Source organism: Syngnathoides biaculeatus, chromosome 17 (assembly GCF_019802595.1).
Source record: "Syngnathoides biaculeatus isolate LvHL_M chromosome 17, ASM1980259v1, whole genome shotgun sequence".
Taxonomy (NCBI): Eukaryota; Metazoa; Chordata; class Actinopteri; order Syngnathiformes; family Syngnathidae; genus Syngnathoides; species Syngnathoides biaculeatus.
Genome location: NC_084656.1, coordinates 958964 through 986136, shown reverse-complemented (window position 1 = coordinate 986136; position 27173 = coordinate 958964). Strand labels below are relative to the sequence as shown.

The 27173-nt window shown below is 41.0% G+C and overlaps 1 protein-coding gene across 3 annotated transcripts; it reads right to left on the bottom strand.

Moving 5' to 3' along the window:
• Positions 1–102: 102 nt before the first annotated feature.
• Positions 103–24936, bottom strand: ajm1 (apical junction component 1 homolog). 3 transcript variants are annotated; one of them, XM_061801541.1, is made up of 2 exons: positions 24737–24936; positions 103–11138 (listed from the first exon to the last, which is right to left on the bottom strand). In XM_061801541.1, the coding sequence occupies exon 2, from the start codon at positions 11082–11084 to the stop codon at positions 7845–7847; it is 3240 nt and encodes a 1079-aa protein (XP_061657525.1). In that variant the 5' UTR covers positions 11085–11138; positions 24737–24936; the 3' UTR covers positions 103–7844. The 3 variants fall into 3 exon arrangements, with proteins under 3 accessions (XP_061657525.1, XP_061657527.1, XP_061657528.1); XM_061801543.1 differs by having other exon boundaries at positions 24758–24936; XM_061801544.1 differs by lacking the exon at positions 24737–24936 and adding an exon at positions 20827–20989.
• Between the last annotated feature and the right edge of the window lie 2237 nt (positions 24937–27173).

Genomic DNA, 27173 nt, shown 5'->3' with positions numbered 1-27173 from the left:
GGGTGAGTGAAGGTATGTCTGAGGAGGGAATGATCATGTGTATGATTTGGCTCTTTCCTGTAACAGAGTAAAAAATATGGCTCTTCATCTCTGACTTGTTAGCCACCCCAAGCCCATGATGTCAACTGTTGGCACACTGCCTGCGCACATGCCCGATGACATCACCTCTAGGGATACCTCTATCTAGTGACGTCACATCCTGTCACCGTAAAGGTCTGGTTAAACAAAATTGTGTTATGTCCGATAACCATAAAAGGAGTTACTGTACATCTGCTGAAAACAAGGTGAGCTCAAATTTCCTGTCTTTTTTTGGGCATGACATCATTTTCGGGGTACCCATAAGAACAAAGGAAATCACGGGGTGTTATAAAGTCAACATAAACGATAAATTGTGATCATACCTGTGACTAGGGTCCTTTATGGCCCCAGCCTCTGTCAATGATGCCTGTCAGGGCTTCCCAATTATAAAAAATTATTTTATCTTGGTTACTAAATTGAAAAAAATATTTACATACAATTATAAGTAACTCCCACTCTGGATTCATGAAAGGAAGGTCAAGTCACAATATTAATATAGTACTGCACCTTTTGTACCATAATTGATTGAAAGACGATGATGGATTTATCCTTTTGCATGACTTTTATAAAGCCTTTCATACAATTAGTACTCGTTCAGCTTCCAGAGTCTGAGATTATTAGGATTTGGTGGGATAGGCTCCACCACTCCCACAACCCTTGTGAGGATAAGCATCTAAGAAAATGGATGGATGTATTCGTGCCATCTACAGGTTAGGAATATTACATGAACATCCATTTTTGGAGCTGCTTGTCCTCACAAGGTTCATGGGAGTGCTGGAACCTATCCCAGAAGTCATCGGGCAGGAGGCAGGGCACACCCTGAACTGGTTGCCAGCCAATGAACACATTTTTTAAAACAATCTTTATTGAAAATATACTTCTTTTCAGTATCACAAAAACATATCTAGTCATTAATACATAAAATAATAGATCCAGGGAGCCAGGGTGATTTTCAATAAAACATAAGATGAAAAGCACAAAATTCCAGCTTTAACCCCCCCCCCAGTTAAATATTGTTTTCAGGTATTGTCAAGTTTCATTCTCAAAAATAAAGCTTTTGAATGACAATATTCAAATTTGTGGTACTAAAATTGTAGTTATTGAATTTATAACAAAGACCTGTTTAGTTTTGTTAGTATTGGGCATGACACAGCAGATTAGGCTGGCGGACACCTCCTCATCTACACATACCACCGGCACGAGGGCGCCCCTAAGTAGTGTCCTTTCTCCGGTGTTCTTTACACGAATGACTGCACATCAATGCACCTGGGTGTCAATCTGCTGATGTTTGCAGAAGACACCACAGCCATCGGCCTCATCAAAGACGCTGATGAGTCTGCAATCGACAGGACATGGAACAGCTGCAGCTGGGGTCTGGCCGACCCAACCTGGAGCTGAACATGCTCAAGACGGTGGAGAGGATTGTGGACCTCAGGAAGCATCTTTGCCACAGCTGCCCCTCATGCTGTCCAACTGCTCTTTGTCAACCTTTGAGATCTTAAATTTCCTCAGAATTAAAGTCACTCCGGAGGTGGAAAAACAACCCACGGACAATCTAATCCATCCTCTAAAAGACCCTACCAAAGATGTACTTTCTGCAGCACCTGAGGAAGCACAGCTTGCCACAGGACCTGTTGAGGCAGTTGTAATCCGTCCTGTGTTTTTCCATCCCAGCCTGGTTTGGTTCTGATACAAAAAAGGACACACTCCGACTGCAATGGACAATCAAAACTGCTCAAAAGATTGTTTTTACCCCAATACCCATCCTGGAGGACTTGCATGCTGCCAGAAGTAAGACAAGAGCATCAAAATACTTTTGGACCTTCTGGTCACCACCTCCCTCAGGTTGGCGCTACCAGTCAATGCAAACTAAATCGAGAAGACATTTCAACAGCTGATTGTAATTAACTTATTAAACAATAACTGCATCTTTTTGCACATCGTGAAATTAATTAATTAAATAAATACATTGTACCGCTAAAGATCTCACTACCTCAATTTTCAAATGACAAGGTACAGTACAATTTTGAAAAGGAAAAATTCTCACATTTGTTTACATCTAAGCAGAATTCTGAAACAGAGAATATCCATCCATTTTCTTATCCTCAAAAGCGTCACAGTAGTGATGGAGCCTATCCCAGCTGTCAGCGGACAGGAAGCGGGGTACACCCTGAACTGGTTTCCAGTCATCGCAAAGTACATGGAGTCAGACAACTGTCGCAATCACAATCACACCTAGGGGCAATTTGGAGTGTTCAATTAATGTTGCATGTTTTTGAGATGTGGGAGGAAACCAGAGTGCCCGGAGAAAACCCACGCAAGCACAGGTAGAAAAATGCAAACGTCACACAGGTGGGGCCGGGATTGAACCCTAGACCTCAGAACTTTGAGACCAATGCTTTACAGCTGCGCCACCGTTCCGCCCTACAAAGAATAGTTACACTATTTTAATAGAAATTGTGACTTGATGAGAATTATTCAGAAATAATGTAATATCATTCACTAGTTGACTAATTAAAATGTCTCTGTCTGCTATAGATATTCCTTCAAGGCGGGGCCGGGATTGAACCCGGGTCCTCAGTACGCTCTTACCAACTGAGCAACCCGTGCCGCCAATATGAACCAATAACTTTTAAATGTTTGTGAAGTGGAAGCCACAACAAATCAGCAACTAAGTGCAGGGTTGACATGCCAACATAGTAGCGTATGTACATGGAAATAAACAACCACAGCATTCTCAGTACACAATCTCTGAATACTATTAACTAATAGATGGATGCAGATTGTGGTTCATGAAGACAACTGTGTGTGCGTATGTGTGTGCATGCATTTGTGCATGAATTAGTATCCATAGCCATACTCTTTGCTCCATATAATATTATTATTCAAATGGAAAACAGAGGCTCATTCACAGTTTCTGCTGTAGGTGCAGGCGGCACAGTGGCACGACTGGTTAGAGCGTTCAGCCTCACAGTTATGTGGATCGCTTGCATGTTCTTCCTGTCCTTCTCTCGGTTTTCTCTTGGCACTACGGTTTCCTACCAGATCAAAAACACATACATTAATTGGTGACTCTCTATAGCCCTTCGGTGTGCTTGTGAGTGAATGGTTGTTCGTTTCTATGTCCCCTGCGATTGGCTGGCAACCAGTTCTGGGTTTGCCCTGCCTCATGGCCGTATGTAATTTAATTACTTTGCGAGACTATTTAAAATATAAAGTTTTCAACAGGGTAACTTGCAATTGGAATCACCTACATTTCCAAAGTCATCTTCCCAACTCTTGCAACAATAGTCAAGATTCAGGCTGAGACTAATACATTTTTAGATGCTAAAGTCCTCATTCTGTTCCAGTGACCAAACTCAAGTCCATCCATGTTCACGTTACAGAGAGAGAGAGAGAGAGAGAGAGTGAGAGAGAGAGAGAGAGAGATAGAGAGAGTTGTGATTGGTGCACATTTCAATGGACGTTGGCGAAGGAAACAGGGGTGATGAAGTGATGTAGTGTGTTAAGTAGATGGAAAGAGTACTTTGAGAAGTTAATGAATGAAGAGAATGGGAGAGAAGGTAGAGTCAAAGAGGCAAGCGTGAATGACCAGAATGTGGCAATTAGTAAGGGGGAAGTTAGAAAGGCACTGAACAGAATAAAAAAATGGAAAGACAGTTAGTCCTGATGATATACGAGTGGAGGTATGGAAGCAATTTGGAGAGGTGGCTGTTGAGTTTTTGACCAACTTATCAATAGAATACCAGCAGGACAGAAGATGCCAGAAGAATGGCGGAAAAGTGTGCTAGTGCCATATGAGCGTTCATCAAATGACTTCCATAACTGATAGGTTGTGGCCTGGGCTAACTATGCCTGCCCCCGGCACTGTTAATTTGCAAAGCGTAGGTAGAAATTCAGGTAATGTAGGTCAAAGACAAAAAAAGAGACTTAGTCGCCAGAAGAAGAAGAGGCATGCACAGTCCCTACAGCTGTGTGTAGGGACTTTGAATGTTGGGACTATGACAGGAAAAGCTCAGGAGTTAGTTGACATGATGATTAGGAGAAAGGTTGATGTATTGTGCATCCAAGAGAGCAAATGGAACAAAGGTGATGTTCAGAGGTCTGGAAACTATAGAGGAATAAAGATGATGAGCCACACAATGAAGTTATGGTAAAGAGTAGTGGAGGCTAGACTCAGGACAGAAGTATATGCGAGCATCAGTATGGTTTCATGCCGAGAAAAGAGTACCACAGATGCATTATTTGCCTTGAGGATGCTCGTGGAAAAGTATAGAGAAGGTCAGAAGGAGCTACTTTGTGTCTTTATAGACCTAGAGAAAGCCTATGACAGAGTACCAAGAGAGGAACTGTGGTACTGCATGCACAAGTCTGGTGTGGCGGAGAAATATGTTAGAATTGTACAGGACATGTATGAGGGCAGCAGAACAGCGGTGAGATGTGCCGTTGGTGTGTCAGAAGAATTTAAGGTGGAGGTGGGACTGCATCAGGGATCCGCGCTGAGCCCCTTCCTGTTTGCGGTAGTAATGAATGTGAGGGGCGGAGGAGGAGTGAAGCTCCAGGGGGAACATATAGAGAGGGTGGATGACTTCAAATACTTGGGGTCAACAATAGAGAGCAATGGAGAGTGTGATAAAGAAGTGAAGAAATGGGTCCAAGCGGGATGAAACAGTTGGCAGAAGGTGTCTGATGTTGTATGCGACAGAAGAGTCTTGCGAGGATGAAGGGCAACATTTATAAAACAGTGGTGAGGCCAGCCATGATGTACGGATTAGAGACGGTGGCACTGAAGAAACAACAAAAAGCAGAACTGGAGGTAGCAGAAATGAAGATGCTGAGGTTCTCGCTTGGAGCGAACAGATTGGAAAGGATTCGAAACGAGCTCATTAGAGGGACAACCAAAGTTGGATGTTTTGGAGACAAGGTTAGAGAGAGCAGACTCAGATGGTTTGGACATGTTCAGAGACAAGAGAGTGAGTATATTGGTAGAAGGGTGCTGAGGATGGACCTCCCAGGGAAAAGAGCAAGAGGAAGACCAAAAGGTTGATGGATGTTCTGAGGGAGGACATGAGGACAGTGGTTGATAAAGAAGATGCACGAGATGGGCTTGGATGGAAAAAGATGACACGCTGTTGCGACTCCTAACGGGACAGTACATTGGCCTCTTAACCACTACAATCATGCTGCATGATAGGAACCATTACATTAAAAATAATAATTAATAAAGCCCGCAACTGTGTCACATATGTCATGTATAGCAGTTCAGAATTGATATTTATCTAATAGCATGACTTATAGATAAACAAATAAATAAATAAATAGATCCTGCTCACTACAGAAAGTTCTTAATGTGCGTATTGACACGGATGAGTTTTTTTCTCATAAAATTTGGGTTGCTCTGACTGACTAATCAGAGGACGGAAAAATCATGATGTCAATGTGAGCCAGCTCGCTTTCCCTCCGAAGCAAACTTGACATCTGATTAAAGAAACACTCCCATTGCAAATATTGGCTATAACTACTGCTTATGAAGCCCTTCGGGTGGATAAGATTGTTATGGGAGAACAAAGAGGCTCAAGTCTGATTGGACACACGCGTGTATCCAAGCGCGCGCACACACACTCACAAAACTCCAGCTTCTGCAAATACTGTGTGTACTGGAAACATGCAAGTGAAACAGAACAATATGTTGTGAATAAATGACCCAATTTCATGAAACAAACATTATAGAATTTAAACACTGTAATCTTTGAATCTTAAATTAATAAATAATTATTAAATAAACTTAATTTGGCCTTTTTGAAATGTTTGAATACATCACCAATAGTTCCTTAGTGTAGTACTTTTTTCACACCTTGCTCTTCTCTAACAAGGGGCTTCAAATGGCAAAATTTACAACGGCGAGGAACTGTTTATCCTTTGTTCGATATCGTTGTAAGATGATGTGAAAATGTGAACAGCATGATGAAGAGGAACGTTTAAATGCCTATTCTAATTGAGTCAGGAAAATTCTTAGTTGATTCGTGAATAAAAAATTCCGCTAAAGAAAAGCAAAAAGTACTCAAGCATTGAACAACTGAACAAGGGCATTTAAAAGTTTTGAATTAATCAAATTAGGTTGACCTATAAGTTCATACTGCATTATAGATACATCCTGAACAAAACCCCAAAATACGTATTTTTTTATGTGTAGAATATTGTGACCACATTAAAATGTGTTGATTTAATAAACACATGCAACAAAGGAGTACTCTCATGAATTTATAATGTAAAATCAAAGACAAAGCACCCACAGTAAACACACAGCCTAAAAAAAAACAATGAACATTGAAGATTTAATCTACTCCATATGACAATTATTCTTGCTACTTTTTCATACTACCATGTAAGGACATAGCAATGATTATGCCAAATCTTATATCTGAAGTAAAAAATTTCAATGTAAATAGACATTGTTGGGGGCAGGTGCTCCGGCAAAAAAAAAAAAAACCATCACCAAAATTTAGACAATTTAGAAAAAAAATACATATAATTTAACCTGTATATATTTCTATGAACACAGTCAGCAATACAACTATTGACAAAGGAGGTTAAGGGAAGCTACAGTGGATATAAAAAGTCAGGGCACCCCTGTTCAAATGACAGCTTTTTGGAAGGAGAAGCAGGGGACTTGGAGTAAGGATCAATACCCTTTAAATTAAAAAAATAGATAAAGTAGAATTTATGACAGAGATGGTAATTATTATTATTTTTAATATTGATTCTGGAAAAAAATTGTCTGCAGCAAAAAGGGTACTATTTTGGTTCAAGGCAAAACTTCAGGGCGCAATACATGGTGGTTGTGTGTCCACGTGCCTGCAAATATTAATTGTAAAGGCAGCTGCCATGTCCAGTATTGCTTCAATGAAAGAAAACTGTTAGAGCACGGGGGGAACATTCTATAAGCAACAAACATGATGGGGAACCTTTAATTAATGTAATGAGAATCAGTGAAAGGGTGAGTACAACAGAGACTGGTGGCCAGTCAACAACAGGCAATGCACATTCCAAGAGACTTACAGTCGATGACTACTCTAATTTTCATTGTTACATTACAGTGTGAATTGAACCCAGTCTTCCTATATCAAAGTTCGGTGAGTAAACTACTATTTTCAATGATGATGATAATATACTGGGTGTAATTTTCATCTCAGTAATAGTAAAGAAAAAAGAAATTTAGAATTTATTTTATGCCGCATTGGTTTTATATGGGCAAATATCTCATGTGATTCCTTCTGCATTCACAAAACATGGATAGTAGGTTGATTAAAGACTAATTTTTCCAAAGCTTTGAGTGTGAATGGTTCTTTGCTTATATGTGTCTGCTGAATGGCTGGTGACCAGTCTGGTGTGTGCTTAATTTTGGTTGGGGTAGGTTGCAGCTCATCCCTAACCCTGATGAAGACAAGTCGTATCATAAAATGGCTGGTAACATAAAATTATTATTTGTATAGATCAGCTTTGCATAGAAATTTCTTTGAAGTCAAGAACACAATAACATTTTTTCCCTATAATACATCATTAAATATTGGGTCATTCCTTGTGAAGGAATACTTTAGGTTGTATATGTAACAGTAAACAGTCAATATACAGATAAATTACAAGGATAATGATTATGTTCTGTATGTTGAAAATAAAGTGGTTTGTTAAGAATTAGAATGGCAAAATGAATAAGAAAATAAATGAATGTACAGTTTTGTTTGCATGCTGCAAACACATTTTTGCTTTTAAATAATGTCATCAAGGAGATGTGGAGTTCCTACCCAGTCCAGGGTCCTTGGCTCAGAGGCAGCCATAATCATGCACATAAACTGTTTACCTGTCCTCTTGTCAGTTGGATAAATAGTGGTGGGGGTAAATCTTAGATTATTTTCAACAAATTGACAGAGCTGGTGATAAACATGTGGATATTCATGCCGTAAGAATACTCCTCGGATCCTTAACTCTCGTTGTATATTGATAAAGCAGATTTCTCTGGCCTTCCTGCCTTCTTCTCCTTCTTTGTCAATATCGGCTGTTCCTGGTGGTGGGGTTAGGATCAGGGTTTCCATGTCACCCTGTTTTTTGTGGAGTTTTCTGTCAGGGCTGAAAGAGGCTAGAGCAATCTTTGCATATTTTCTGACCGCTGCAGCTATTTTTCTTGGTGAAGGCCCATCAGCCAGCTGTTCACCGACAGCAATGGATACATTCAAGATAAAACATTCATTCGGGTCATACTCATTTCCAGCTTCTTGCAACTCTTTACAGTACTCACCGAGGTTGTCTTTGAAACTTTCAAGCTCTCTTAGAGACAAGTACGTAGGTGACATAGGTAGACTATCCAGACCTGCCTGCAAAAAGTTACTGGATGCCACAATGTTTGGGAAACCAAGGAAGAGTACGCCTTTACCTCGAGAAAGGTAACCAACTTTGGCAAGACGGGAGAAGGCTTTGTGGACTTCAATAGTCTCACGACAATGTTTGATGATATGTCGACATGAGCTGCCAATTCTACCATAAACACAACTCTCTTTATGAATGTCCCAGTCTTCTCTTCGGCAGTTGCGAGAGCAGTAATATGTGTAACAGCTGTGGCAGGATTTAAAGTAAAGGCAAGCATTGAACAGAGTTTCGGTTCTCCGGCATTTATTGTTTGAACACATCATTGTATCATCTTCATCTGGGCTCTGATCTGGGGAGCACTCATTTGCACCCATCATTGCAATGCTTGTCCCATCCATTTCTTGCAATGTGTCAGTGTTTAATCTTACTGATGTTGGCTGTATGTCAAGAGCTGGTAGTTCTTCTGCAACGGCCTCTGAATTCTTCCTTGACAAAGATACTTCCTCTTCCTCATCAATCAGCTTCTTTAGCTGATCTAGTATATCCTCACTTGCCCTTCGAGTATGCAGTTTGTAGTCAGTCACAAGATCAGCCAGTAGCTCATCAAGTTGTTCAAGACTTTGTTGAAGAGAGTTGTCATGTGTCTTTTCTTTGATTGAGGCTGTAATTTCATGCTGATCTCCAGCGCCTCTTGAGTCTAGAATATCCCAACTGGCAGACTTTCCTTCAGCCTTCCCAAGATTCCCAGTCCGAAAGTCATTATCAGTGATTGTAATCTCTGGAGTTACTAAGCAGTGTTTGCTAGTTGTGATGTTTAATGCTGGTGGAGGACTTTGGTCAACCAAGGAGTTATCAGACATTGATAAAGCGGCATAACGTCTTGGTGAAGTGGAGAGATTGACTACAACTGGCTGTGGTTTGTCAGCTAACGCTCCTCCAGGTTTCCTTGGATCTAGATCATTATAACTCTGATGCCGTTGAACAGAAGAAGATTGATCCCTCACTGTATGTGAGTTAATGATATCATCTAATGATCTTGAGTAGGCTTTAGAATCTGTACCAATTCTTTGAGTTTCTGCAGAAGGGTTAGAATACCAAGGCATTAATACAGCTTCTTGTTGGACTCTTGTTGGAGTGACTTGGGACACATAAATTCCTGGATTAAAGGAATATTCAGAAGCATATGAACTGCACCAGTCATCTGTCAGTGGTTGATTGATTCTCACATTTTTTTGTCTGTCTGTATAATGGACCCTTGCTGGTACATGGTGCAGTGGTGGCATGACATGCACGTTATGTGAATAATAAAATCTTGGAGGAGCAGTCTGAATTTGATAAGTCCTTGGGTCATCCCCATAAAATGTTCTAGTTGGTTGCGGTTGTATGATATATGGCCCTGGCTCATTTGCTGTAAGGAATTTTGGATACCCTGCCTGTAAGGTGTATGGATAGGGCTCCTTTTCACTGTAATAAGGCCTTGTATTCATAGCATGCACTATTCGACCTCTTTGTTCATGTACATATTGCACTTTGGAAGCTTGTCCTGTGTTACGTTGATCATGAAAATAAGAACTCAGTTGAGGAGCAGTGGTCACATATCTACAATGATCATCATCATAAAATATTTGGATTTGTCTATTAGGACTGGAATGAGTTCTGTTTTCCATATTATCCCCAGAAGACATCCTTTTTAAAGGAACCTTCATTTGGTATTTGTACTTATTTGGGAGACTGCGGGAATTTAGAGAAGGTTGTAGACTCTCTCTACCCACTGAATCAGTAGGAGTTGGTGCTCTAGAATAGCAGAAATGGCGGGGAACTGTCAGGCTTCTACTCTCGAAATTGTGGTGTCTCTGCCAGGGGATGTCCATTTGAGAAGTAGGCTGTTTCTGTCCAGTATGATGTAATGCAGAATCACTTGGTTTAATGTCTACCCGACATCTGACATGAGGGCTGGTTGTTGGTTTATCCAACAATGCCTCCTCACAGGTTTTAGTCAGATAATGGGGTGAATATCTATTGTTAACAGTACTTTGAGGATGAGGTCCAACAGGTTGTATTTCATGTAAATGTGTTCCATTTGCTCCATAAGAGGACTCCTTATGTGGTGATTGATCATGTCTCCAGTGAGATTCTCCAACAGTCCGTTGGGACTCCCTTCCTTTCCTTCCTGAGGCTGAGGGCTCCAATGATAAAGGGGTGAGACTGGTTTGGACTCGGGGTGCACTTTTTGACCGAGCCCTTCGTTTATGCTCAGGAACAGCAGGCTCACTGTCCATATGTGTATGCGTTGGTTGAGAAGTTAACCTATAGTTGAAAATGTCTGGAGCAGAAAAGCGGTATTTATATTGATCCCCCAGTGAATTCCAGACAATATTTGGATTAGCTCCATGTCTATCAGTGTTGTTATTGTATGGGGAATACATTGAATATTTTTGATGATTTGTGTGTTCCAGTGAGTTATAGTCAAATGTACCACAGTGCTGCTTAGTGACCTCACTCGTAATGTCTTCCAGTGAGTTGCAATTTGAAGAATTACATTCTTTGGAGAGTTGCAAGTATTTGGAGAGTGAAGAAATTGGGACAATCTTTATGTCTTGATGCACACTTGATACCAATAAGTCAAGTGATTCGGTGAGTGTCATCTTAAAAGGATTCCTTTAGTGTTCTCCATTAAGCTCAATGGTTGTTGATGTTGCCTAAAAGATAAAAATAGAGTAACAATTCAGATTTTTATCAAAAATTCCTGAATGATGAATAAATATTGTAATATATCTGCTCCAATGTAATTCCTGAACCAAGATTTATTGCCATAAAAAATGTTTGAAAGACAAACAAACTTACAACCAATGCTGATTACCACTTAAGAGCCTGAAAAACCAAACGAGAGGAAAAGACTTCTCTTCTGTCTTCTGGAGGAGTCGGCAAAAAACCTCACTTCCTGGTTCTTGTTCAACACAAAAGCCTCGAGAGACTTTTCATGGCGGGAGATGGAAAAAAAGCCGGAATGAACTCATCCATTTGTTCATAGCATGTCAGAATGTAGCCGTATATCGATTTTTTTTTTCCATCTCTCGCCACAAAAATCTCTCAAAGGTTTTGCGTTCAACAAGAACCAGGAAGTGACGTATTTTGAAGACAGCTACAGCAACAGAGTCGAGTGTCTTTACCTTTTGTACCGGCGAGAAATTACTTGCTTTTTTTTTGCGTGTTAGCCAAAATGCCGGATCGTTATGTTGCTGAATTTTGCTCGATCACTCGGGAGTCTAAATTCAGTGTTAAGAAGGCAGAGTTACTTCAGGTCAGAACCCAACATCCAGCCAATCCATTTACACTTTCTTAGTATGTGACGTCATATGACTAAGAAAGCGTAACTTGATAGGCTGGGTGTTGGTTTCTGACCTGAAGTAATCCTGCTTTCATAACGAATTGTAGCCAGATGAATCTCAAGAGACTGAAAATATTGTTTGAATTTTAAAGGTTACATTTTTTTATATGGTGAATTTGTTAACATTGAAAAGTTAAACTGAAATACAGCTATTGAAAATCTGATCACTTTGAAATAACAATGTGAATTTTACAACATGACATTTTCAGTGGCATTTTTAATTTGAATCCTGGTGGCACATATTTACTTCCATATGTGTAAATTAAGAATAAATCCCCCGGGTCAACCAGCCTATTCTTCTTCTTTTTCTTTCGGCTTGTCCCGTTGGGGGTCACCACAGTGTCATCTTTTTCCATTTAAGCCTATCTCATGCGTCCTCCTCTCTAACACCCACTGTCCGACATATTGTGCTGCCCAACGGGCTGCAGATAGTCCAAAAAAAAAAGAGAAGCAATCAAATAAACAAAGTCAGCACATAAGCTACACAAATCACATACTGCCTAATCTATGTTAAAGTTAAGGTAAAATGAAAGCAATCACATAAACACAATCAGCACATATGGTACACAAATCACATACGTGTGAATATTTTAATGATATGGCGATTTAAAGGGGAAATCCACTAGTTTGCATTAACAATGTATCCAATAGGTCATGTAATATGTACTCTATTTTGACAATGTGATGTTAAATCCTCTCTTATTTAATCGAGATTTTTATCGACAATTATGAATTTTCAGGGGCGCTGCCATTTTCACAAGTCACATGACCTACGTGAAATTTCCCATCATTCCTCACAGCCCCATTGTACAAGTTATGAAGTTACTCACGTTCGATGTTTCTTCCAAAGCACGGATTGATCACATATTCGTCTTGTTGTTAACCTGCTAAGCTACGATAGTCTGGGCCTATCAGCAAGTTTAAGTTTACGTTTCCACGTGCCCAACTTCTTAATAAGTACTCACGGTCCTCGTTTACGATATGTAGGTTTTGTAGGTCGTCTAAGTACTAGCGCTTGATGTTTACCTCCTCAGCAAATATTTGATTGCGTACGCAACTTGATGTTAAGGAGCTAGTCTAGGCTAGGCTGGCCGCCCAGCTTCAATGTGAACGAATACGGCTCCAATTTGGCTACTAATATTACACAGATGATGATATTACTCCCCTGAAGTTGTCCCCGGGGGCATCCTACGTCAAGTATTCACCACATTCGGTCCAAACTCAGCAGGATTTATTTATTGTACAGTCGTGCAGGTCAGAGCCTCCTTTATTTGTTGTTACCAGTACGGGGAGGGGAAGTCAACTCCCTTGGTCAAACCAGGAAAATATAACTAAGCACTTGCATTACATTTAAGACAATTTAATCACACACAATACAATGAAACACAAAACAATAACAAGATAGAAGGACAAAGACAGTTTAGTAACATGTAACACGAGCTAACGAGCGAAAAAATGTATAGTCACCAAACTCGAATGAATGTTCCGAATGGGCGAATGTTATTTCCAGGGTATGTTCCAGGAAGGCAGTGTGTTCTCCGTGTACTTGTCCGAAAGCAGCAGCATTAATAAAAAGCTCCGTCGACAGCCATCCTCGTCCTTAGAGGAACATTCTAGAAATCCGCGTCCGACGACATAATCCTTCTCTCAGAGCGTAACAAAAGAAACTCATCATAATAACATAATAAAGTACGTAAGTCAGGGGTGCTAAATGTCTCGATGCGTGCGGGCCACTGTTAGCGGTGGCGCGGGCCGCTGTTTACTCCGACACGGAGGTGGATCGGGCGGGTCGGCAGATGGCTGCGTGCCGATGGCAGGGAGGAGAAAGGAAACCCCCCAACAGCCACCGATGTCTGGGCACCCCTGACATATTTACTCCGCCTGGCATGGGTCCTCCTGAGTATGCAATATACACAAGACTTTAAAAGTGTTAGGAAATCGAACCATTATGGGCCAGACATTTTGAATATTTCATCGGGTTCCTTGTCCTCCTAGTTTGTCTGTTGTGGAGTCTGTAGTTAGTCAGAAGTGATCCACATATCATCTAAATATGGCTCAAAGCAATATGGTAAAACGGTACCGGTCGCTTCACTCACTTCTGAGATGTTCTCTTCCTCAAAAAGAGCATCAGTCTCAGAAGGGGCATCAGAAAAAAAAAAAAAAAAAAAAAAATCGCTCATGTGCATCTGCCATTGCATTTGGCACAGCGTGCTGTCAATGGCGACTGCCCCAGTGTGATGCCTGCATGACACGTCACATGACGTCAGAGACAATATGGCCGCCACTGGGATGTCGAGTCATACTTTCTCAACTTTGCGCTTTAATAAAACCCTGCCAGCTCACTTTTTCCGACTCGTATTATCATCAAAGTGATTAATATTAGATGTAGTTTTGATAACAATACCTATTTTAAAATGTATATTTTGATGTCAGTGGCACGTTAATGTCCTCAACACCAGTCTCCAGGGACCAAACGCAGTCATAAGCCAACTATATTCACACATCAAAGCCTTTGGAACCAACCTGCAACATTTTGAAAGATACCCGTCGTCAACCCAACCCAATACTGCACACATTTTAGCGCTGCGAGAAATCATGACCAGATTCCCACAGAGCAATGTCAGTGTGCAAATGAGGCGGTACGCATCAGATATTTCATCTCTGGCAGGAGAGTTTAAACAGCGCTTTCGGGACTTTGCCGTTATCGAGAAGGAAATCGCTCTTTTCTCCTGAGCTTTCTCTGTGGACACAGATTATGTTCTGGACCACTTGCAGCTGGAGCTCATTGAGCTGCAGTGTGATGCAGAGAGCCGCGATCAGCACCAGCTGCTTTCTCTTGCCAACTTTTACCAAGAGCTGGATAAGGACAGGTTTTGAGAGATTTGGAGCACTTGGTAAGAAAATGCGAAGCTTGTTTGGGTCGACGCATTTGTTTGAGAAGACATTTTTGATTATGAACTTTTTAATAAGAGCCGTGTGAAGACACGGCGAACGGATTCTCATTTACAAGACATCTTGCGCATCAATACAACTGCCTTTGAGCCAGACTTGGCTTATGTTCTGCAGTTCAGATCTCAGTTTCACCCATCACATTAATGCAGACAAGTAGTTTGTCATTTACAATAAGTCTCTAAATAAATGTTTTATAAATATCAAAATCAGTCAAATTCAGACAAATTAGTTTTCACTCCATAGTAAATGTTTACAAATCAAACCAATATTTATAGTTATTAATGTCATATTTCAAATGAACCCTGCACTTATTGATATGACTTATCTGATCATTTCTCTATTTTATTTCTGTGAATATTGAACTACCATGGTGAGATATTTTTTGGTTTCAAATGTAATTTTCACATGACTACAATTACTTCTGTTTTACTGTTGGAAAAAAATTAGTTAAAAAAGTTAAGTTAATATTCAATTGCATATGATATGTATGTTTCAAATGAATGAATAACCATAACCCTAGAGACATGTTTAAGATGACTGAAAATAAAATAAAAAAGGAAATGTGAAACACAGAATGGCTTGCTGAAATGTGTTTGAATATATTGTTGTATGTAAAGAATGTCAGCCAAGATCACCATCTCCCCCTATATTTCTAAAACACCAAATCAGACCCCCTTTGTAAAACGTTTGGACACTGCATAAAAAAAATATCAGCCTATCATTCATCCCATCACTTGATTGATATGAAGCTCGTGCACGTGACGTCACCATTTTCACGGTGCCATATTTCCGGTCAAACAGAGCTGCTCGACATTGTGGGAGATATTGAACCGGAGGAGAATATTTACAATACCCGAGACCTGTTGTGCTGTTGGTTGTCACAACAGATGAGACATATATTCAAAGAGATCTTTCTATAGCATACCATCTGAAAAGACCAGAAAACATCAATGGATTTCAGCAAATAAAGGTGATGGATGGTGCCCAACCAAATACACAACGCCTGTGTAGTGATCACTTCATTTCAGGTAGGAATTATTCTTAATCTCAAATTACGAAATATTTATAATGCCAAATTGACTCATTTGAGAACAATGCGTATTTGAAAAAAAAAAACACGTCTGTCGTAGAGAGGTTCAGAGGTGTGTGTGTGTGCGTGTGGCTGCAATACATTTTCCATGTACGGAGGAGCTGACCCCCCCCCCATCATAGGTAATGAATGCAGTAAAACCATGGGTCATTTATTTAAATATTGGTATCTGATTTGAATACTAGCTGAAAAGATTGATGGATTTCGTCAAAGGTTAACGTGTAGCCAAATACACTTACGCGTTCACGAGCCATCAACCCGTCATCTTTTTTTTTCCAATAATGAATGTGAGTTTGTGTAAAACCAGGGGTCATTTATTTAAATATTGGTATTTGTGTTGAATACCAGGTGAAAAGATCGATGGATTTCGGCAAAGGTTTACATGTCGAGTACGCTTCCAGGTTCACGAGCTGTCTCCACGTTGAGAACAGATCCAGCAGCGAAGTATTTGTATGCGTCCAGACTTTTATTCGCTTTCAAACTTTTCTGTGTAAATCTCGATGACTTACACACCAGATACATGTGTAAATCCAGTTGTCCAAGACAAGCAGAAGCGAATTATACAGTCCAATTTCTTATCGGCAAAAACATCGACTTCAGCATTAAATATGGGTTCTCTATGCCAAGTGTCTCTCACTTTTCCATGTGCCTTGGTCTTTTATCACCTTCTAAATGTTTAACACTATCAGACAGAACTCTGGGCGTCGTGTTATAAGACATATTTTTGTTTCGTCTCAACGGATTTAGCATTGAACAATGCTTTGTTTTACTGGCAATATGGCCAGTGACGTAATTTCGGTGACGTTAGGTGCACGAGCTCTACATAGGGCAGCCAGTTAGGTGACCACTGAATTTGACATTCAGGTGACCAATCAAGCACAAACAACGGCGCTAAATTCAGCAGAATTTATGATGTTAGCTTATTATTAGTCCCATTACTTGATTGACATACAGGTCATCCACTCAGATGACACCTGAATTTTGACCTTTAGGTCACCGCTCATACGTAAACAACAAGCTACTCAGTGAATTACCTCTGATTTTAAGCCCTTTCTAAAGTTTATGGTCTTCAAAATGAATGAGGGAGCTGGATCAAGTAAGAAGGCAAAAACATAAATGGAATGGGAGGTGGACTTTCTTTTTACTATGTCATTTTCAATCATAATCAGAATCAGCTTTAATGGCCAAGTCTGTAAATACACAAAGAATTTTTCTCCAGCAGTTGGTGCTGCCCTGGCACGACCTTCAGAACAAAGTACAAGAGACATTTCTGTTTGTAGGAATTATTCCTTTTTAGACATGCAAGATGTAAAATCTATATAGATAAGTGTTAATGTCAATTGTGCAAAGGGAGAAGTTTAAAGTGACTAATTGTGCGGTCTACAAAATATATTTAAAAAAAAAAAAATTAAAAAAAGATAAATATAAAAAATATACATATATAACTAATACTAATTGGAACAGGAGGATGTGAGTGAGTGTCCTAACATGGTACAAGGCCTAACAATTGTAGGTTCACTGTTTAATAATTTAAAGCCCGGGTGTCATCCCTATAAACATTCTAAAATAGATATTGTAATGAAAAATACATATAACAGTATTCACGTCAATGTCTATATGGAAAAAAAAGTGAGCGGAGAGCGCGTTATCCATGCACAAAGTTGCGCAATTGAGTGTCCCTCGACATCCAAGTGGTCGCCATATTAGTAGCGTCATCTGTCCTTGACGTCATTGTCACTTCCGCCGTTGAAAACGCACAGTGCCTGCTACTACGGAAGCTGCATAACAGAGATATTCGCATTTTTCAGACGCCCCTTCTGACGCCGGAGTTCTTTTCGAAAAAGACAACACCACACAACCGAGTGAAGTTACCGGGGCAATATTACACTATTGTTTCCAGCCCTCAGGACAATATTACATTATTGTTTCGAGCCATATTCAGATGATATCCGATCCACTCCCGCGGCGGAGATGAGCCATCGCGCCTCATCGCAGTCGGCCGGTTTGGCTTATGACAGCGCCAAATGTTGCTGCTTTAGTCACAGTCGAGATGGGGCGCTTTACGCGCGCACGCGACTGAGTAACGCATTCTCGGCTGGGTTCTTCAGAGCCGCCCCCGTCGCAAAGCCCGGCGTGCAGCCTTCGCAGAAGCTGTGACCGCCGAACGCGGCGCTTCAGCCGGTGTGGCTGAGTTTCGGTGCCCGTGGTGGCAATAAGGAGGAGGTGGAGCCTAGCTGTTTCTTTTAGGGGAATGTTCAAAGTTGCCGCAGTACTCGATGAACACTATCGAAACATTGTTGGGTGGGCGACGCGCACAGACACATTTCAAACGCGGATCTTTTGTTACGTTATGAGAGAGACCGATTACGTGGTCCATCCCACACTATTTTTTTTTTTTTTTGGTAGCTGTATGCGCACATCAACACATTTCATACGCGGACCTTTTGCTACATTATGAGAGAGACCGATTACGTGGTCCGCCCCAAACTTTTTTTTTTTACCAGTTATTTGGAACCCACGAAGCTCCCGTGCTCTGCATCCGTGCAATCCGTTTTTCACAACGAACAGGGTCTCTTTCAAACTTATAAAGGGTAATTCTATTCTCCCGAGTGTTCAAGCAATGTCTAGCAATGCAATGAGCCAGCATTTTGGCTAACATGAAGGAACAACGAGCTACCTTCCGGGAGGTAAAACTAATGGAAACAAACCACTATGGTGCGCCTCTGTCCTGTACGTCACTTCCTGCTTCTTCTCAAAAACCCCTCGAGACGATTTTCATGGGGGGGGGTTACAAAAAGCTGTATATGTCAAATCGTGTTTTGTGGTGAAAAAACACATGGGACCATATTGGCTGTGGGTTTTTCCATTAATAATATACCAAAAATCATCCGTTTGAAGATACTTGACCTTTAATGACTTAATTGCCAGAGGGAAAAAAACTGTTCAAATGCCAGCTACTTTTGACTTTCAAAGTGCGTTTGCCTCATCTGCCGGTCTACCATTGCAATACCAAAGACGGGAAATGTCGGGCATCATTTTTGGACTCTTCATGGAAAATGCGGCACCCACTTTCCGCTGAAAAGCGAGTTGAAAAAGAGGAAGGTGAAGGAACTAAAATCCCAGTTGTCCAGACAGCAGTCATTTTTCACTCAACAAATTTCAAAAGTGAAATCCACCACCAAAGCAGCATTCCAGGTGACTCACATCAACATTAAAACCAATAAGTCCTTCCAAGACAGATGACAAAAGAGGAATTCGTTGAAGCAGCTGACTCATTGTTGCGGGACTTTAAAAATAAGGCAGAGATATCCTCAATCAAAGCTCTGAGGCTGTCAAGACATACAGTTACATGTCGCTGTGAAGCCATGGCTGAGGATTTAACCCGGCAAATGTGAATCGGAAATTTTGAGTCAAACCAATGCTGGCACAGGGAGAACATGAAAACTTCACGTCGGCAGGCCCGGGATTTGAATCCCAGTCCTTAGAACTATGAGGCCTACACTCTAACCAGTTGTGCCCACCGTGCCACCATATAACCAAAAAAGTAATTAGCATCTTCAGAAACGTTGCAAATAATGAATATTCATTTCAGGCACCTAATATTAAAGATATGTATTTGAGTTGGTTCCCAATTTGTACAATATGGGATATAAAAGACTTTTCATTTCACTGATGACACTCTTTCAGTGGAGATCCAGTGATTTACTTCAAGTCAGTAAGCATTTTGAGAGAGCACTGTTTTTATGAAGTATTGTATCTTCTCAGGGGATGAATACACAGTGGTGCACTGCGGCTTTGTACAATTGGTAGTTGTTTTTGCTGACATTTACTTGAATAGAAAGAATAAAGAGCCCTCCTTCTACTTCTTGTTCTGGGTATCCCAATTTTCCTCCATTTCTACATATTTTTGCGCTTTTGCACAAATAATGTAAACATTTTAACATGGTTTTCACAAGGACACTGGTATTTTCCTGTATTTTGGCTTTTGCCCACAAGTTGAGGCTGAGAGAAACTAGAATTTAGAAAACACTGGCCAATAATACAGAATAAACATTCAAGTATGTTCTCAGGTATTTCATAATAACTGTATGTTACTGTAATTGTCTGTGATTTCTGACTGATATTGAAACAATAATCCCACTTTACGACCATTAACCATTGATTGTACATCACATTTAGCAAACAAGACTAATAAAGAACAGGTTCATTGCTTCCATTAAACCAGTAATCAGTTGCATTTATTTAGTCCTGCTTCTTAATGAATACATTTGTTCTTTTAATTGTGGTTGCAAAAGACCTAGCAATTTCATGTTTAAACAATATTTTGTAGTTGAACATAACGTTATGTGTGTAACCAAATTATATTAAGAAATCATTTTGGTTATTAAAAGGACATTTCCTTGACAATAATTTTACCTTTATGTCTTATTTGAAAATAAAATTTGTCAGTTTGTTTATGCAATAACAATAATTAAATGCAAGCGGCCAATAAAAGGCTCTGGGAGGGTAACAATGGAGATCATAGTCCACATAGTCCAAAAAAAAAAAACCCAAAAAAAAAACCCCAGACCAACTGCCTGAATGACTACCGATCTGTAGCTTTCACTCCTGTGGTTTTAGAGAAGCTCATCATCATGCAGCACATCGTGACTTTTATTCCCCCTCGTATGATACACACCAGTTTGCCTACAGAGCTCACCGGTTTACAGAGGATGCTTTAACCACTATGCTTTATGCTGACCTGTCTCACCGCGAACATCACGGGAGTTATGCACAGAGGCTCTTTGTAGACTTCAGCGCTGTCTTTAATACCATCCTCCCCACTGACTGGTGTACAAGGTATTGAACCTTGGAATACCACACTCCGCTTGCCTCTGGATTTAGGACTTCCTGACACAAGGCACTAAGAGGTTGAGAGTGGGACCCTACCTTTCCACAGTGCTGCATCTCTACTCACCACAATATCTCCATTGTCAAGTTCATCAACGACATCTCAAGGGAACATGACTCAGCCTATGGAGAGGAGGTGGAGTGACTGTCGGTACGGAGCCGTGAAAAAAACTTCCTCCTGAAGACCAGAAAGACTAAGGAGCTGGTTGTAGACTTTAGGAGAAACAAATAACACCAAGCCAGTTAATATCGATGAGGTTTGCGTGGAGAGACTCTCAGGGTTTCGCTTTCTGGGAGTCAAAATCAGCTATGACTTGACATGGGGTCTGCGCACTATAGACCTGGTGAAGAAGGCCCAGAAGAGACTCAATGTTTTTAAGAGTCCTCAGGAATAACAATTATCTCTCAAAGTCTTCTGGTGTTCTTCTACCGCATCACTGTCGAAAGCGTTCTGAGCTACTGCCTCTGTGTATGGTTTTCCAGTTGCACAGTAGCACTGTCGAAAGATTTGCGCAGTGAATAGAGATTGTGCGCGTGACGTCAGTGTTTGTTTCCGACGCCATATTGCCGGTCAAACAAAGCTGCTCGGCAGTGCGGGAGTCGCTGAACTGGAGCAAATTTTTCACAATGCCTGAGACCTGCTGTGCTATTGGTTATCACAATAGACAAGACAGTTCTTCAAAGATATCATTCTATAGAATACTAGATGAAAAGACCGGAAAAGATTGATAGGATTTTGGCAATTACATGGGACGGATGGTGCCCGATGAAATACACTTACCTATGTAGCGATCATTTCATTTCAATTATTAAAAAGTATAATATCAAAGTATGTATAATGCCACATTGACTCATTTGAGAACAGTGCATGTTTTAAAAAAATTATAAAAAATTGTTACAGGGAGGTTTACGGAAGAGACGAATCCCTCTCCTCATTTTTTTTTTCCACAAACGGAATACGGATGATTATAATATTTCAAAAACAGCAACATCAATCTATGAATACTTCTTGATTTATTACAGACGTAGTAAAGTCTGACCTTCTAACACTCAGTTAGATTTGTTGTTGACAGATTTAAAAAATCATGAGGCTGTCTATATCGGCAACAGCTTAGTCCAAAATCATAGCGAAATCAAATGCAAGTTATGGATTAAGAGATATAGTATTACAAATTGCAATTTACCTTTGCCATCACAAGATGAGACTTGTTTCGTTCAATTCTACAGGACAACAACATCTATGACCAGCAATAAAGTATTTGTATGCGTGCAGGCTTTTATACGCTTTCAAAATCTTCTGAAAAAATCTCAACGAGGTATTCACCGGATACATGTGGATATCCAGCTGTCCAAGATAGGGAAGCGACTTTACAGTCGTATTTCTTATTGGCGAAAAACATTGACTTCAGCATTAAAAATGGATCCTCTATGCCAAGTGTCTCTAATTTATCCACGTACCTTTGTTTTTTATCACCTGTTTAACAGTATCAGACAAAACTCTGGGTATCGTACTATCAGACATATTTTCGTTACGTCTCAACGGAATTAACTTTCAAAAATGTTTTGTTTGACTGGCAGTATGGCGGCGTAAATGAAAATTGAAGGAATAATTGTGATTCTTATTATCATACATCTCCCTCCAAGAAAGAAATGCTTTGCTCTGCTCTAGATAACGTGGCAGTCACCGAGCAGGAGATAGCAAGAACAAAAACATCTAATCATCAACTGTTAGAACTGCTGCCTGTTAAAGAAATGATGACCACACGTACTGTATACTCAGCAATCTTCAACACATGCACACGCACATGAACAAACATTTACACCTTGTTTCAAACTGTTTTGCTTGTCGTCTCCTTTTTGTAACATCCATGTAAATAAGGGGCGTCTCGAAACTAAATAAATAGAGGTGCCGAGGAGAGGATAATCAGAGAGTGCAGTGGTGAATTGTACGAGACAGTTCCTCTCCTCTCTCCTCGCGAGACTTGAACTGGTGTCTTTGCTTCCTTTTTGTCCAGTTTAATGAATGTCTAATTGGTAAACCTGACAAAAATTATATGATTTTATGACATAGGTGCATTCCCTCTATAATCAGTGAACCTCTCTTTCCACTAGAGGAGCTGAACAGCTTCCGCTGCCTCAAGAATGCTCCTAGAATCTTTCTGGATTGCTTCCACCCTGGACATGAACTATTGCAATGTCTGCCTAAGGTTTCAGATCAATTAAAAAATAAGCCATTTATAGTAATTCTTAATGCTGCAAAAATGTAATATTTTTCTTGCTTCTCTGGTGTATTATTCCTTTGGAGGAGGCACTAAATTTTTTTGATATAAGATTTTTCTCTTGTGCCATGCAATTTTGGAGGCACTATAATAGGACAACTGTCTTCATATTTATCCATTTATTGTTTCATTATTTTTTATTCCCTAAATGTGGCGTAATGTCCATTCTCATTTTCTCACCCGCTTATCTTCACAAAGGTCGCGGGAGTGCTAGAGCCAATCCCAGCTGTCAACGGGCAGGAGGCGGGGGACACCCTGAACTGGTTGCCAGCCAATTGCAGGGCACATATAGACAAACACGATCACACCTATGGGCAATTTAGAGTGTCAAATTAATGTTGCACGTTTTTGGGATGTGGGTGAAAACCAGGGTGCCCGGAGAAAACCCACACAGGCACGGACAGAAGATGGGAATGCCACACCGGGAGGGTTGAGATTGAATCAGAACTGTGAGGCTGACGCTTTCCAGCTGCACCAATGTACCACCGGGGCTGAACGTGAGCCCTTTATTTTGTTGTCAATTCTTTGAACAATGAATACAAATCTTCAGAATTGTGGACTGAAATGGAAAATGAGATTGACACGTCTGGCTGAAATTATCCTCTGACTAAGGAAATTGGCAAAACTGCAATATAAATGCATGTCACATGGCTACAGAAGAAATTGAACCCTTATGGCCTGGTGGGCAAAATTATGGAATTGCATGTTTGACATCTGTTGCTTGATGCACTGCAGCACAAAATAGATATCCAATTTATCCATTATCTGAGCCGCTTATCCTCACAATGGTCACGGGAGTGCTGGAGCCCCCAGCTATCTTTGTGCAGGAGGCAGTGTACACCCTGAACTGGTTGGCAGCCATCGCTGGGCAATAAAATGAAAAAAGTAAAAACAAACAACAGACTCACAATCACACTAAAGGGCAATTTAGAGTCTCCAATTAATGCATGTTTTTGGGATGTAGGAGGAAAAAACAGAAAGCCCAGAGAACATGCATACTCCAGACAGGCTGAGCCATGATTTTAATCCTCAAAACTGTGAGGCAGACGCGCTAACCAGTTGCACTACCATGCCACCCCAAAATAGATGTTAATAGATAAATTGTAAACTAATAATTTTTTGTGCTAACAGATTAATTCCTCCATTTTGAAAAATCATTACTTCTATATATAGTGTAATTTTTTAGGCATTTATTCAAACAAGTCTGTGATCACATCTGTTGTAAATCTGCAAGAATTGGGACATACAAATTACTAGTGATTGCATTTTTTTTTTCCACATCCAATCTGAAACTGAATTTGTTTTTTCAAAACTCTGTGGATTCATGCATATCCGCTCCACGGAAAGCCGACTGCCCGCAGTTAAAACCCTTAAGAATGATGTCATGTGTGGGAAAAAAATGGACCATATCAACCATCGTGATTATACTAAATAGTCACAGAGCAGCACACCCCACGAGCGCAAAACGACACACGTCGCAAGACCAGAATGGTCGAATTTGTTTCTACGAAATACGTGGATCAAAACTAATTCTGAGGGCATGCTTATTTATCGCCGCATGGATGTAAAAATTAAATTAATTTGAGCATTGAACATTTATTTAGCCGTGTAGCTATAAGGCGAAATGCACAATATCCATAACATCAATCGTGCCTGGACGTCAACATCATTCAGCGAATACAATGCTTCGTATCTTACCACATCATTCCAGATACCCACTCTGAGTATATCCATTTTTTGTTACGAGGGAGTGACATCAAGCGAAAATGTAAAACACGCCTTCTTGTTGAGACGTTTTGTTTCCTCCCCCTCGTTCGCTTCACAAGGTGAGACGGGTCTCTTGCGGATTGCTGCGCATTCTCACTGCACTATCCGCATTTATTTTGCCGCAACCCCAACCCAGTCTCTTCCCTCCCTTATCCACCCCGCAACCCCTCCTCTTCCGTTCACCCTTCAAGAGGCGCTCTGTTCAGAGCTCCTGCAGAGTGGCAGTTCTAGACCAATTTCAATGGAGGAAGGGAGGTCAATAGGGCCCGTTTTAATCTCTCTCTCTCTCTCTCTCTGTGTCTGTCACACTCACACACACACACACACACACACACACACACACACACGCACGCACGCACGCACACACACACGCACACACGTGCTAGATTCAGGGTCACAATTTTTTTGCATCATTTGTCATGTAATTTATCCATCCATCCATTTTCTTACTCGCTTATCCTCACAAGGGTCGCGGGAGTGCTGGAGCCTATCCCAACTGTCATTGGGCAGGAGGCTGGGTACACCCTGAACTGGTTTCCAGCCAATCGAAGGGCACATCAAGACAGACAGTCACACTCACAATTACACCTAAGGACAATTTAGAGTGTCCAGTTGCATGTTTTTGGGATGTGGGAGGACACTGGAGTGCCCGGAGAAAACCCATGCAGACACGGAGAGAACATCAAAACTCTACAGGGCTGGGCTTGAACTCGGGTCCTCAGAACTGTGGGGCCAACGCTTTACAGCTGCAGTACCATGCCACTCATCTAATTTGTATACTGTATGTCTTATTTGACTTAGTCCTCTTCATCTTTTTTCATGTTCATCAACTAAGTGGGGTTGGGGATTATTGACAATTTATGCATATTTCTAAATTTATTTCTTGTGCATGAGTGCTGCTTTATTTAGACCACTTTATTTATTTAGTTTACCACAGTACGATCTTGCAATATCAGGTACATCTGTCCACAAGGGATCAGAAGAAAGGGTTCTTATGATTGAGAGCTTTGACATCAGTTTTGTTTTGGTGGACCAAGTGAAAGTATGGAAAGATAAGTACCTGGTGCTTTCAAAAGTGAGAAAAATGGTACACAAAGGTCAGCCAGTAGTCCTGGAAGGAAGTGATTTTGCACCGTATGCAATGAGAAAGAATGAACTCTGTATCCAAAATGGTTGTGTGCTTTGCAGGGCTAGGGTGGTTTTGTGATTGCCAGGCTGAGACAGCATTTTAAGACAGCTTCATCAATGCCATCCTGTAGTGCCAAGGATGAGAGCACTTGCCAGGGGCTATGTCTGGTGGCCAAAGCTGGACAAAGAAGTGGAGGATATGATGAAAGCTTGTGAAATCTGTCAAGAGCACCGAAATGCTCCAGCCCCATTGCGTCCGTCGGATTGGCTTGATAAACCCTGGAGCCGTATCTATGTGGATTATGCAGGACTGCTCACGGGAAAGATGTTTTGTGTGCTCATTGATGCACATTCCAAGTGGGTGGATGTGTATCCTGTGAACTCTGCTACTCCTGCCACAACCATTGAATGTCTGCGCACTAGTTTTAGCAACCATGGACTGCCCGAGTTGTGAGTGTCAGAGAATGGAATTTGTTTTGTTAGCAGTGAGTTAGAGGAATTTTTGAACAGGAATGGCATCTGCCATGTGACCTCTGCACCTGACCATGCCTCCAGAAACGGGTCAGCAGAGAGGTCGGTACAGATATTTAAGGAACTGGTACAAAAATGCAAGGAGGGCACTTTGACAGAGAAGGTGGCCAGGGTGTTATTTTCCTTCAGAGTAACACCGCAGACTATGACAGGTCTAACTCTGGCAGAACTACTTCTAGGAAGGAAGTTACATTTTACACTGGACTGGATCCATCCAGACCTGAACAAGAGACTGCTAAAGAAGCAGGACCGACAGTCCAGAGATCATGACTTAAAAGCGCAAAAATGCAGTTTTGATGTCGGGGACACAGTGCTTACCCATAAATTTAATTTTGGCCCAAAGTGGATTCTGGCCTTATTGTGCCAGTAACGGGGGACCAGTGTCGTATCAAGTTAGGGTGGGGGATGGTAGTGTAGTCAGGAGGCATGTGGATAAGATTTTGGCGCATCCGCAAAAAGATATGGAGAGCCAGGAGACTGAGACTGTGCAGCAAGGCCACACTGGAACAAATGAGGAGTTTTTACTGGATGTGGAGGATGGTGTTCTCAGCAGTGATCAGGAGATGGACTCACACGGTGCAGGAGTGGCAGAAGAATCTGGAACCCTAAGTGAGCCTGTTGCAGTTACTGAAAGTCCGATGAGGAGGTAGTCAAGAAGGGTGGTGAAGTTGCCTGGTCGCCTTGAAGACTTTCAGGTGAATAACTGACT